Source organism: Raphanus sativus, unplaced genomic scaffold (genome assembly GCF_000801105.2).
Source record: "Raphanus sativus cultivar WK10039 unplaced genomic scaffold, ASM80110v3 Scaffold0905, whole genome shotgun sequence".
Lineage (NCBI taxonomy): Eukaryota > Viridiplantae > Streptophyta > Magnoliopsida > Brassicales > Brassicaceae > Raphanus > Raphanus sativus.
In genome coordinates this window covers 14838-28273 of record NW_026616219.1, presented here as the reverse complement: position 1 = coordinate 28273, position 13436 = coordinate 14838, and the positions used below count along the sequence as shown (strand labels likewise).

The following is a 13436-nucleotide window of genomic DNA, read 5'->3' as shown; positions in this document are numbered from 1 at the left end:
AATATAAGTCTACATGTAGATGTCATTTCTATAGTATATATGTAAACATTCAAAACATATTCATTGTGTGTAGTAGATTAATAAATGTTAATATCCATTGAAACGCTTTGGTTTGTACACTGATTTTCAGTGTCCGTGTTTCACTCTCTTTGTACACCCAAACATATCAATATACATGCGGATACGGAAAAAAATAACTAAAACAAATAAGAAAACGGCAAAAGATGAAATACTTATTTTTAAGACAGAAACCGTAAGCCATTAAATTATTAATTCATACCACCAACAAGTTTTCTCGTTTCGCAGTCATTATCATCAAACATTAGAAACCTAGGGAAGCGCTTCAAACAAAACCACTCCTCTATCTTCAGACCAAAAGATATACAAATACTCAATTTTGTTGCTTTTCTGAAGAAGTAGAACAACACTCATAGTGCAACTTAAAGCCTCCTCCACCACCAAAAATAAGGAAAGAGAAATAAGAAACTGTCTTCAAAATCAGATCACGGATTAGGAGTTACGCCTCAGTTGCCTCAGTAATGTATAGGCAGCTTTTTCATCAGTAATGGCTTCACCTCCTTGTGCTGTATGTAAAGTCAAATGAGTTAAAAAAACACACACATGAGAGGGAATCAAAGCAACCGAAGTAAGAGTGTTATTATGTTTGTACCTGTTCATAGAAGGCTCGGATTTCCTCGTCTGTAAGGGCTTCTACCTCAGTATTTTTTTCGTCCCACCCAAGGGATTTAAGGAACTCAGCCTCTTCTTCATCTGGAAGGTCTGCCGTTCAAAACCATCATTTCTTTTCTGCAGCCTGCCCACTTGAAGGGTTTCCAGCTACAAGCTCCTTAGAGATATCTGCTTTTTCCTCGACAGAAGAGAGGATGCAAGAGCTAGTTGAGATTGAGATGTTTTGTAGATGTCTTCTTCTTCAAAGCACTATAAAACGCATTCCTGCTCTGAGTTTGAGCCACAGAAGTAATGAAGGGCGCGATGGAGCAGCGATCATCTGGAAACCAGCAGCCAGGCTGTTGGTTATAAGACTTGGACCTCCAGATTTTTGACCGTAGGTTTGAGAACTACCAGCTTGTTAGTACTATCACGCTTGATCTGACTACCATAATTAAGAGATGAAGATTACCTAGCAGCATCGAGGGTATGCTTGGGTTTTCTAAAAGAAGCAAGACCAATTGCACCACTTCCAAACTATTGGTTTGGTCTTTGAAACCGACAAATCAAACCAAAATTTTATACAGTATAGCTCAAGGAAAGAGAGGAGAAAATTAATAATAGCTACGGAAAACAGCTTACTGAGCCCTTTGGTGCAGAAGGCACAATCGGTATTAGCTTAAGAGCTCGGTCCTCAAGTCTTTTTATCATTGAATATCCCTAATAAAATATAACATCTTAGACAAACAGAAAAAGGCAAGTGTACTTACTATAAAGCAACACAAATATACAAATCATACCTGAGGAAGTGTACCAGTTCTAGGAGGCTGGGACAATGCTTCAGCCATGTTATGAGTCTGTCCCATTATAGTATTCGAAGTAACAACGGAGTAAGAACCACTCTTCTCAGTAACATTGGGAATCTCGGCTGGAGCAGATGTCCAACCTTCCCCAGCATTCATGCGGGAGTCACCAACAGGAGACAAGCTCTTAACAGCAAGATAGAGATCAGTCATGCCTCCTTCCTTCTTCTCTTCGGTTTTAAGCTGAGGAAAATCCTTGGAAAACCTTGACCCCAAGTGGTCGTCATGTTTCCTTGTCGTCATTGAATTTGATCGTCTGAACGGCTGTTGATTCCTTCCATTTTAAGATGGTACCGGAAGGGAAACGAGAATCACGGTCCCATAGGTCTATGCTGCTCGGCCTATCTTTTTCCATTCTACGATCTTTACCTCTCTTTTGGACTATTGAAATTCCTATATGCATTTTGGTAGACCTATTACCCAAACCTTCTAGGTGCATCGGTGGAATAAGAACGATCGAAGAAGGAGGAGACCGAACTGAATCAACATCGGTTTTGGTTCTAGGGTTTCTACTCTTGCTATCATGCGTCAAAGAAGAATCTAAACCAAAAATGAAAAAAGGAAATGATATATAGTTACGATGCTATTCAAACATTTGTTTCAAAACGAATATTAGCGGCAATAAAAAATTGGAGCACACCTGAATTTTGATTTTTATTACCAACACCAGAACCATTCCCTGAACTTTTCTCAACCATTCAGGTACGAAAGAGGGTTCATTCACGTTTCTCCATCAGTAAAGCTAGTACTATATCAAGTAAACCGATACGCAATTCTCTGCCCTCTTTCACACTCTCTCACTATACACACAAAGGGCAAGGAAGAAATCTAAATCTAAATTTTTAAAAAAATTGATTCGTCCCCAAACCTACACGAAATCAGTTATGAGAAACCCTCTCTCCACAGATGGTTTCAAAGATACTTGAAGATCATCATCGCTGTAAAATAAACCCACAAGAAGAAACACATGAACAAACAAATGCCTCTTTATCTCTCTACCCCAAAGGAGAACTACTCAATTTTTATTTTTATATTATTTTATGTAATACTAGTTAAGGTTTTCTGGTTTTATGTAGAAATTGTTTTGAGAAACTGTTGAAATGTTTCTTCTTAGTCAAATGAATTTATAGTAATATTATAAAAAATTTGATACCAAAAAGATATTTCCTTATTTATGCACAACCAATTAATGCATATTTGACAAATAAAATATATCATTAAATAATTATGTTTTTTACTATTACAATTTAAGTAATATATCTTTGGCAGATTTGAATAAATTATTACCATACTTTCGTATACTTAACATATCAATTATTTATAAACTGTTCTATTAATTTTCGATGAAATATTATATATATTGACAAATAAAAAAACACTTTACTGAAAAAACTGTTTGTGCACTATTATAATTTAGTTAGTTTACCTATAAATACATTTGATAAAGATACTATAAATCAGAATCTAACAAAAAAAATACTATCGTAATTTTATTAACTAACACACACACATATATATATAGCATTGTATATAATTGGAAAAAGGATTTGATATATATTTGGCAAATATAATATATAGAAAATGACATTATAAAGTTGTTCAATTCAAATATATAAGGAAAAATATTCCTTTTTGTCAACAAACAAACACACACATAATTATCATTTATTATTAACAAACACATATCTCATCATGTTATGTATGTTCGCGGTTCCTATGTGTGTCTCATGGTGTAGGTGAGTTGAACGACACCTTAATTAAATTTAAAATTATTATATTCAAATACTATTTATTTATTTTTATTTAAATTTCTTTTGTAAGATTTTCCAAATAACATGTATAATAAAAGGAAATATTTATAAAGGTTATAAAGCGAATTTTAAAACAAAAAACATATGTATAAATAATATGATTTCATTAAAAAGGAAAGTTTCACCAAATAGTAATATTCTATTTAACAATATTTTTTGAATGACATAATATATACTAATAAAATACTTTCTTTATATTTTTCAAAGTAATATAGAATATTTTTACATATCTATCAATTTTTAGATGATTATATAAAATAATTAAGTAACATAAACTGATATATGTTTAATTGTCGAAAATAGTTTATAGTTAGTATTATTAAAATGTTATTTGTATTTCTTATATTTAGTTGACTATAATATCTTTCAATTACAAACAAAATATCTATAAATTATATTTTACTTATATAATATGATTTCTCAGATTCAATCACAATTTTACTACTTATTTTTAAGAGATATTAAATTTTATGTTTTTATGTTTGTGCAACTTAATATAACCATATCAAAAGGCATACAATTAATAAGAATTTATAAAAATACTTTAGTTATTGTAAATATTGATGTGTTCATGAGCATCTTTTTATAACATATTTAAAAAAACAAAATTTAATTTGGTATATTATATGAAAAATACATGTACATTTAAACGATAAATAAAATTAATCTGACTTGACTTAATTATAATAAAATGATTATACTTCAGCTTGAATTTGAAAGAATATATGTAACTTAATTTACTCCCGACATGAGGGACTCGACAAATCCAACTTATATCTAAAATCATAGATTAACTATAATAAGAAAATACAATTTTATAATAATAACAATTTATTTATAAATATAAACTATAGGATGACTCAAAACACATTAACATATGAAAACAAAATATTAACTAACTGTAACAATTTAGGTCTTTTTAAAAATTTATATATATGCATGAGACTTCAAAATAGTATCTTTATATTTATTTACATAATTTTGATTCAAACACTTTAGATTAATTTTTATTTCATTCTAAACATAATATATCTTAAGTTATACATAACCTTCCTAAAATATATTTAATATCTAAGACAACAGCCAACCTAAATGCAAATAAGAAAATTAATTAAATTTTATTAAATTTAGAATAAAAGATACTATACTTTAATTCGTAGAAATATATGCAATATAATATATCCAAATGATAACTAAATCGACTGTAAGAATAACAAAACCAACTAGATGTAACATATTTAAAATCATATTTCTAATTAAAGTAATATAACATTATTAATACAATTATGCATAAATTATAAATTAATTAAAATTTAAAATAGCAGTCAATTATTATAGTATATATTATTTTATAGATATTTATATCCGTGCATGAGCACGGGAAAATCACCTAGTGATATATATATATATATATATATATATATATATATATATATATATATATATACATTCTGCGAGTGGAATGAACGAGTTAGGGTTCGATTGGTACGACTGACGAAGAAGCAGTAGCAGTATGCTGTAGAAGCAGTATGTTGCAGAAGCTTTATGCTCTTATTAAAATTTTTTAATAAGATGATTGGTAAAGCAGTAGCAAGATACGTTTTTTTTTATAAAAGTTAGTATATAATATATTTATTTTTAAATTATGTATATTAAATTATAATATATATACTAATAATATATTTGTTATTAAAAATAGTAAATATCAATTAATAACATAAATTAAATTAAATTTTAAATGTGAAATATTATTATTTAAAAAAAAATATAAAAAATAAAAATTTATATTTGGATATAAAATAATTTTGAATATTATTAAATAAATTAATAAAATAAAATATAAATTTATTTTTGGATATAAATAATTTGAATATTATTAAACAAAATAAATAAATTATCATTATATAAAAGAGATATAATTAATTTACTTTATTTACTAATTTCAAAATTATGTTTATATCGAAAATTTTTATTTTAAAATAAAATAAAATTTACAATTAAAATATCTATTTTAATTGTAAATAAAATAAAATTTACAATTAAAATTTTACTTTTAAAATAAATTTACAATGAAAATATCTATTTTTAAAAATAATATTTTTGCATTTTAAAATATAATATAATTTATATAATTAAATTATATTTTAAATGTGAAATACTATTTAAAAAAATATTTATATTGTAAATTTATTTTATAAATCAAAATTTCATTATCTGGATATAAAAATGATTTTATAATATTATTAATCAAATAAATGAACTAATTATATTTATTTCTTAAATTTATAAATTATAAATGTAAATGTTTTTCCAAAAACTTCATATGAGAGCATTTGCCAGAAGCATTAGCATTTAGTAAATGCTTTTCTAAATGTTTTTCTAACCAATGTTGATTGGATAATGTGGATAATAATGCTAATGCTAATGATCTACCAATCAAATGTCTTAGAGACAAAATACTTCTCTTAAATTTTCATTAAATTCCTCCAAATTTATTGAGAACGAAGATTACTTTTCGGGTGAAAACATTATCTTACCACTTCGAAACTTTCCATTGCAAAAGCCACCACTTATGGTTTCAGTCAGAAAATGCATTATCCCTAGAAGTTATTTAAATCTGCATGCAAAAAGAAAAACTTAATTTTAGACAATTACCCTTTATGAGTGATGCCTTCTTAAAATAATGCCATCCAAACTCAAACTCACCTATATATGATTCCATAGACCATCTAATCCGTTATTAATAAAACGGAAATGAATAATGGATCCCAGAATTAAAAATGTATGTTTTGAAAAAATTTTCGATTTGATTTTCCGTAAAATTATGGGTACCACAATTTCACACACATACAACATATTTTTTTTCTTTGTAAATCAAAAGGTTAAATCCGGATCTATTAAAGACACAGATCTAACATTCGGGTGGAGGTACATCCTACAGATAAACCTTCTCCTGCACATTCAAATGAGATGAAAACAATAGCCCATATCCGTGTGGCCGGTGGGATTTGAAATCGGATTTGCCGTATTGGGTTTTTTATATACATGTTTAGAATTCTAATGGGTAGAATCTCCATTGGAGTCAGAGATGCTCTCATGTTGTTACTTGTTATGATTATTTTCTGTTGATTTCCCATATGCCCCCTTCAATTCCCGATCACAAAAACCTTGTGAGGATCTTTATCTGATTTGGACACGAATAAATATTATTTTAAATTTGCTGACATCAAAATGCTCTTATGTTACTCAAATAAGAGGTAGTATGAGAAGTTAGAGAAAAATAAAATAACCAATAAAAAAAATCCTATAAAAAACCGAGTGCAAGCTTAGATAATGAATAAACAGTCTGGTTTTGTGCTCGAGGATGGAAGACAATCTTGAAGTATTGAAGCCTTGCCTTTAGAATAGCTAACTTCTTCAATTCTGTTAAAATTTTTGACCATACTTTGGTTCTTGAACCATTGAGATTATATCCATGCAACAAGTATTGAAGCATGAAAGTTCGGAGACAGCCAGTAAAGGAACACAAAACTCAATTCAAGAACACTTTCCTTGATTATTAGAAACCTTTTAAACAATCTTCCTAGATCTGTTTAATCCGAATTACTCTCAGTCACAGACGACTAGAGACGGACCAATTTCTAATATTGATGACACAATCGAGCTGCTCAACACAAGGCACTCGATCGTCTAACTCTTGACAAGAACAACCTCTTGCTCAAGCTTTTACAATAACGTGCTTAACCTAGATCTGCCCTAGACAATCTAGTTAAGTAGTCCTTACCGAATATTCTATTTTCCTAATATCTCGGTGAATCCAAATCTTCCATTATTCTCTCAACTTGATGTGCAAGTTATATCCTGGAATCTAATGAGTATCGCCACGTCATCTTTCCATAACTCTGCGACATCTGCGTGTAACACACAAGCTCCTTTGTGTAAAACGTCGTCACTCTGATTCTTCTAACACACGGCTCTTTTCTTGATCTTACATTCTCCCCCTTTTTATCTCAATGTGACAATCTAAGCATCCTGCATAAATATGAAAACTTCCACACAAGCAACAGGACATGACAGCATAAACATCCATAGATTCATCCGATTATCAAAGAGTTCCTAGAAATAACACACATTGCTTAGGAGAACTTATTCTTAAGAGTAGCACACAAGAGCCACAAGATCACACTACTTTAACACTACACGATAATCCGAATTCTAGAAATCAGAATCAACACATTAGAAAGTGTCACTCAGCTCCTCCGTTTCATCACCATCACAGTGACTCAGTTCCTCAGTGTCATTGCCTCCGTCTTCAGCTGGCTCGTCTTCAGCTGGCTCAGTCTGTTGATATGGCAGAACATATTCTCCCCCTGCTTAGATGCACATGGGGATAAAAACAAAAACGCACATTAGCCAAAACAACCAGATAAATCAAAGAGCACTGATATTCTTACTCCTCAGCCGAATGCGAACCGCATTGAGACCGGTAATCATACGACTCAGATCTTCTTCAAGATTCGGAGGTCGAGCATCTGCACCATTCCCACGACCAGCCTTAATGTCTTTGACCACAAGCTTCGGAAACCCAGTAGACTCATCAACAGGAAAACGCTGCTGATAGTTAAGGACCTGCTGAATCAACGTTGGAAACATGATGCGCCAAGCTCGCTTTGACTTAGTTCTAGCTCCCATATCCATGATCTGATCATAGACAAGCTTCCCGAAGTTGAAACCCGTCTTCGTTGTGATGAAGCATGTACACAAACTTCAGACGATCTTGGTTCATGTTAGTGTAGTTCATAGTAGGCATCCAGTTCGTGCAGACCAACTTGTAGAGCACTTGATTCGTGCGAGTAAGGAACTTGGAGCTCATGTTTTCCCATCGATTGATGCGACCTTCAGTGAGAAACCCACACACCTCATCAATGTTTTCACCCAACCAATTCGGGTCATCCTCAAAACCAGGCACACAGTAGATATCATTGATTAAACTTGAAGAGAAGTCAATCATGTATCCTCTGCAATACACAGCAACTCCAACATCTCGCTCCTCAGCATCTTGGAGGTTTGCAATGAACTCCTTAACCATAGTGGGTTGGTACGCATCTACATCAGTGAGTGTGTGAAGTAGCCCTGCTCCACGCACAACGTTCCTGACATCTTGCATGTTCACATCGGTGAGAGAGATCCGATGCTGAGTGATGAACTTACGACGACGAAGCGACTGGAACCTCTCGGCAGCCGCAACGGTAAAGAATCGCTGATCCAAAGGAGTCGTGCGCGGTGCCATGAGCTCAGGATAGAGTTGCGATTTGGTCCGGTACATGCTCCGACTTTCCTCAAAGCGTTGCTCCTTGGCCTGATTGACACGGATCTCAGTTGCATCAAGAGGAGTATTATCGTTGTCGGAATCCGTATCCGAGAGGGATTCAATTTCAGGCGAGAGAGGCTCGGGAGAGGCTGCTCGAGTCGAACGGCGATGTGCTCGCCTCCGCGAAGACGAAGCAGGAGAGGGCTGAGAAGACGCCGGTGGGGGCTGAGACGAGCTCCCAGGTGCCATCGGAGAGCGATTCAGGCGCGAGCTTCTCCTAACCGGTTGCATGTCGCCGCCAAGAGAGAGAGAGAATAAAGGAGTCGAATTTGACAAAGAGAGAGATGTGAGCACCTTCTTTGAAACCCTATCACACTCAAATGGGCTGATTAGTAATCAACAAAAAGGCTTGAGAGCCCAAAATAAAGAACCCAATGTCATTGTCTAAAACCCATTAAGGACTCCATTTGTCTAAAAGAAATATAACCAAAAAGGATGAGGCATCACTTATAAGCATGAGAGAGAGATGGAACAGATGAAGCTTGGACACACGAGAAGCTTAGCATCAACAGAGAAGCACCAAGAATATGCAATCACACTTATTTACAGGCATAACTGATATGCCTTTTGTCCAGAGAAGGGGAGGAGAAATCGTTTTTCACACACAATCGTCCACCAAAATTTTTGAAGAATTCAGTAAATCAACTCAAGTCTGTAGCTATTTCTCAGCCGAGTAGCTGTCACAGACAAGATTCTTCCCAGTAACACAACCACGCAATGATCTCAATATCACACTGATCTGTAAGGCATAGAAGCACAAAGTAGGCCTATTGTGTCTGTCACTACAACACGACAGAGAACATATGAGTTGTAATTTTCTGTATCACCAAGAGCATAATCACTAATTCGATCAAAAAGATAGTGATCAAGAGTAGAGGCAAAGTGGGGTAACACCCTGCTCCACTCTGAGCTATCTCAAAAACAGAATCAGTGGTATGCTCTGCCCAGTCCAGACAGTGATCGAGCTTAGAAGTAAGTGCTGTAACACCCAGTTCCAAAAACGAGTATCTATCATTCCAGGCCTTATTATTTTGACTTCTCACGACTTGTGTTACTTTTCATATTCCTTGTGTCACACACACTTCACTCCTTCTTACACTCACCTCTCTTGTGCTTCATTATTCAATCCAGGCAGTGATCAAGACTCAGACATAAAATGTTGCAGCATCCTAGTCCAAGCTGAGTACCCTTCCTTAGTGAAATAGAATCAGTAGATGCTTTGAGATCAAGCAGGATGCTTCACAGGGAGGAACTTGTTGACTTAAGGTTTTATCGTGGTGGTGGAGATTACATGCGATACTACGAATTTACAGCGACCCTTCTCTTCTGACTTGGCTTATTCAGAGATTCACAATCCCTAAAGCTTTACGGAGCCCCAGGAATGTGTTGTAGTCCAACGGTTTGGTGAACAAATCAGCAAGTTGCTTTTCTGTTGATACATGCTCTAGAAGCACTATTTTCATCTCTACCAATTCTCTCACGAAGTGATGTCTGATGTCCACATGTTTGGTGCGTGAGTGCTGAATAGGATTCTTAGACAAATTGATAGCACTCATATTATCACAGTGTACTACCATAGGGTTAGTAATGATACCATAGTCCACAAGCATTTGTCTCATCCAGAGTAACTGAGTGCAGCAACTTCCCAACGCAATGTACTCAGCTTCGGCTGTTGAGAGCGACACACAGTTTTGCTTCTTGCTATGCCATGCCACCATGTTATTTCCGAGAAAGAAACAACCACCAGAAGTGCTATGTCGATCATCCAAGCAACCTGCCCAATCAGCATCACAGAATCCTGCAAGATTCACGTTAGTCTCAAATGTATAATATCCAGAGTACCTTTCACATATTTTATAATTCGCTTTACTGCATTCAGGTGAGACTCTTTTGGACAAGCTTGGTACCGGGCACAGATACCCACACTTAAGCATAGGTCAGGACGACTTGCAGTGAGATACAGAAGACTCCCAATCATTGCCCTGTATAGCTTTTCATCAACTGATTTACCCTCTTCATCACGCGAGAGTTTGGTTGTAGTGCTCATCGGAGTGTTAGCAATTTTGCTCGTTTGCATCCCAAATCGCTTGATGAGGTTCTTGGCATAGGTGCTCTGAGAAACAGTGATTCTATCATCAAGTTGCTTGATTTGTAGACCAAGAAAGTAACTCAGCTCGCCAACCATACTCATCTCAAACTCCTTAGCCATAGTTTTGACAAAGTCATCCACCATAGGCATAGAGGTACTTCCAAAGATTATGTCATCCACGTATACTTGGACAATCATGATGTCTCTTCCCTTTTCTCCAATAAACAACGTCTTATCAACACCTCCTCTCTGAAAACCAGTCGCAATAAGGAAGTCAGTCAAGCGTTCATACCAAGCTCTGGGTGCTTGCTTAAGTCCGTACAAGGCTTTCTTAAGCTTGTATACATGATCCGGAAAGTGAGGATCTTCAAATCCCTTGGGCTGTGTCACATATACTTCTTCTTGTAGAACCCCATTCAGAAAAGCACTCTTCACGTCCATCTGATATAGCTTGATGCGTAGATTACATGCCATTCCAATCAGCAATCTGATTGATTCTAGACGTGCCACTGGTGCAAAGGTTTCATCGAAGTCAACACCTTCAACCTGCGTGTATCCTTGCCCTACTAGTCGTGACTTGTTCTTGATGACGTTCCCTTCTTCATCAGTCTTATTCTTGTGTATCCACTTAGTGCCAATGATATTCACACCTTCTGGTCTGGGAACAAGCTCCCACACTTGCAAGCGAACAAATTGTTCAAGTTCCTGATGCATAGACTCTGTCCAGTATTCATCATCCAATGCCTCCTGTAAAGTTTTAGGCTCGATTTGAGAGACAAAGCATTCCAGTTTATTCATCTTGACGGTAAGACATGCAAGTCTGACCATCTCCTTGAAATCGATCTGTTTCTTCCTCGTAACTCTCTCATCATAGATCCCTCCAATCACATCATCTGGTGAATGATTCTTATGCACTCTCCCTTGATCCAGTTTTACTTCCACTCTTTCTTGATCATCTTCATCCTCAGATTCATCTTTGATCTGAGCGGTTGTTGGATTGGATTTACTCGGCTGTGTAGCACAATCAATAGCCTGAGTTACTTGAGTTTGGTAGAAACCGATACTGTCATCAAACACCACATTCACTTTGTCCCCAATGAACTTAGTACGATGATTGTATACCCTGTAGGCAGAGCTATTTGTAGAATAACCCAGAAACATCCCAACATCACTCTTTGCATCAAATTTGCCAAGATGATCCTTGTCATTTAAGATATAGCAGAGGCATCCGAATACATGCATGTGGCTCAAGTTTGGAGTTTTTCCTTTGAAGAGCTCGTACGGTGTAGTCTTTGTGTTTGGCTTCACGTACACTCGATTTATGATATAGCAAGCTGCACCAACTGCTTCTGCCCAAAAGTTGGATGGTACATTGTTACCACACAGCATGGCTCTAGCCATTTCTTGAAGAGTTCTGTTCTTCCTTTCCACAACACCATTTTGTTGCGGGGTTCTCGGAGCTGCATACTGATGTCTAATGCCTTGGCTCTGACAGAATAATTTGAACTGCTCATTTTGAAACTCTCCTCCATGATCACTCTTAATCTGAACGATTCCACCCTTCTCTTGTTTGAGTTGCAATGCGAGCACTCGGAAGCTATCAAGAGCATCAGATTTATTTTTCAGAAAGTCAATCCAGGTATACCTAGAGAAGTCATCAACCAGCACAAATATGTATCTCCTCCCTGCGATGCTGTTTGGGGTGATTGGTCCCATCAAATCCATGTGCACAAGTTCCAGAACTTTCTTCGATCTGATCTCTGTAATTTGCTTGTGTTGCACCTTGACTTGCTTTCCTTGACAACATCCTTTGCATACAGTAGTGGTGTGTTTCTCAAGATCAGGAACACCACGAACCACTTCTGCTTTTACTAGACGATTTAGACCATTAGTGTTCATGTGTCCCAGCTTCCGATGCCAGAGATCCAATTTGGATTCAGTTGCTGAAAGACATGTAGTCTGAGATGGTTTCCACATGTAGCAATTATTTCCAGACCTCACTCCATAGAGAACTATGTTTCCATCACCATCCACTGCTCGACATTCCTTCTTATTAAATATAACTTCCAAACCTTCATCACACAACTGACTAACGCTGATGAGATTTGCTTTGAGTCCATCCACATAGTACACATTGATAAGTCGTGGAAGATCTTCTCTGTCTGTTATCCCTACACCACGAATTTTAGCTTGAGCACCATCTCCAAAAGTCACTTTTCCGCCTTTAATGAGCTCCAGCTTCTCAAGGTATTCAAGCTTTCCAGTCATATGTTTTGAACAACCACTGTCAAAGTACCATGGTAATTCCTCTGGAACCTCAGCATCAGCACTCGTATAGGCTACGTTGCTTAGAACCTCTTTCTCATGAAAAGTACTCGAGAAGTTACAGGACAGTGTGATTTCCTCCTGAAGATGTGACTCACTCGTTTGATTGTGTGACACAACCGGCACTTTTTCCTTGTAATTCGGGTACAAGTCTCGTTTAGCAATCCACACTCCACCATATACAGTAGGTTCCAAGTAGCATAGGTTCATTCTCCAAGCACGTTGATACTGATTTTGACGAAAGTAGCAGAACCTGACGTGATGACCAGGTTTTCCACAGAAGTGACATCCATTCCTTCTTCTTGGAT

General features: G+C 35.5%; 1 protein-coding gene across 1 annotated transcript; it reads right to left on the bottom strand.

Moving 5' to 3' along the window:
• Positions 1–8048: 8048 nt before the first annotated feature.
• LOC130503286 (uncharacterized) lies at positions 8049–8903 on the bottom strand. Its single transcript, XM_056997961.1, has one exon. It carries the CDS (start codon positions 8901–8903, stop codon positions 8049–8051), a length of 855 nt encoding a protein of 284 aa, XP_056853941.1.
• Positions 8904–13436: the final 4533 nt, after the last annotated feature.

Excerpts from the sequence above, each read along its gene's own strand:
- LOC130503286 (XM_056997961.1), bottom strand. The coding sequence starts at position 8,903 with ATGGCACCTGGGAGCTCGTCTCAGCCCCCACCGGCGTCTTCTCAGCCC.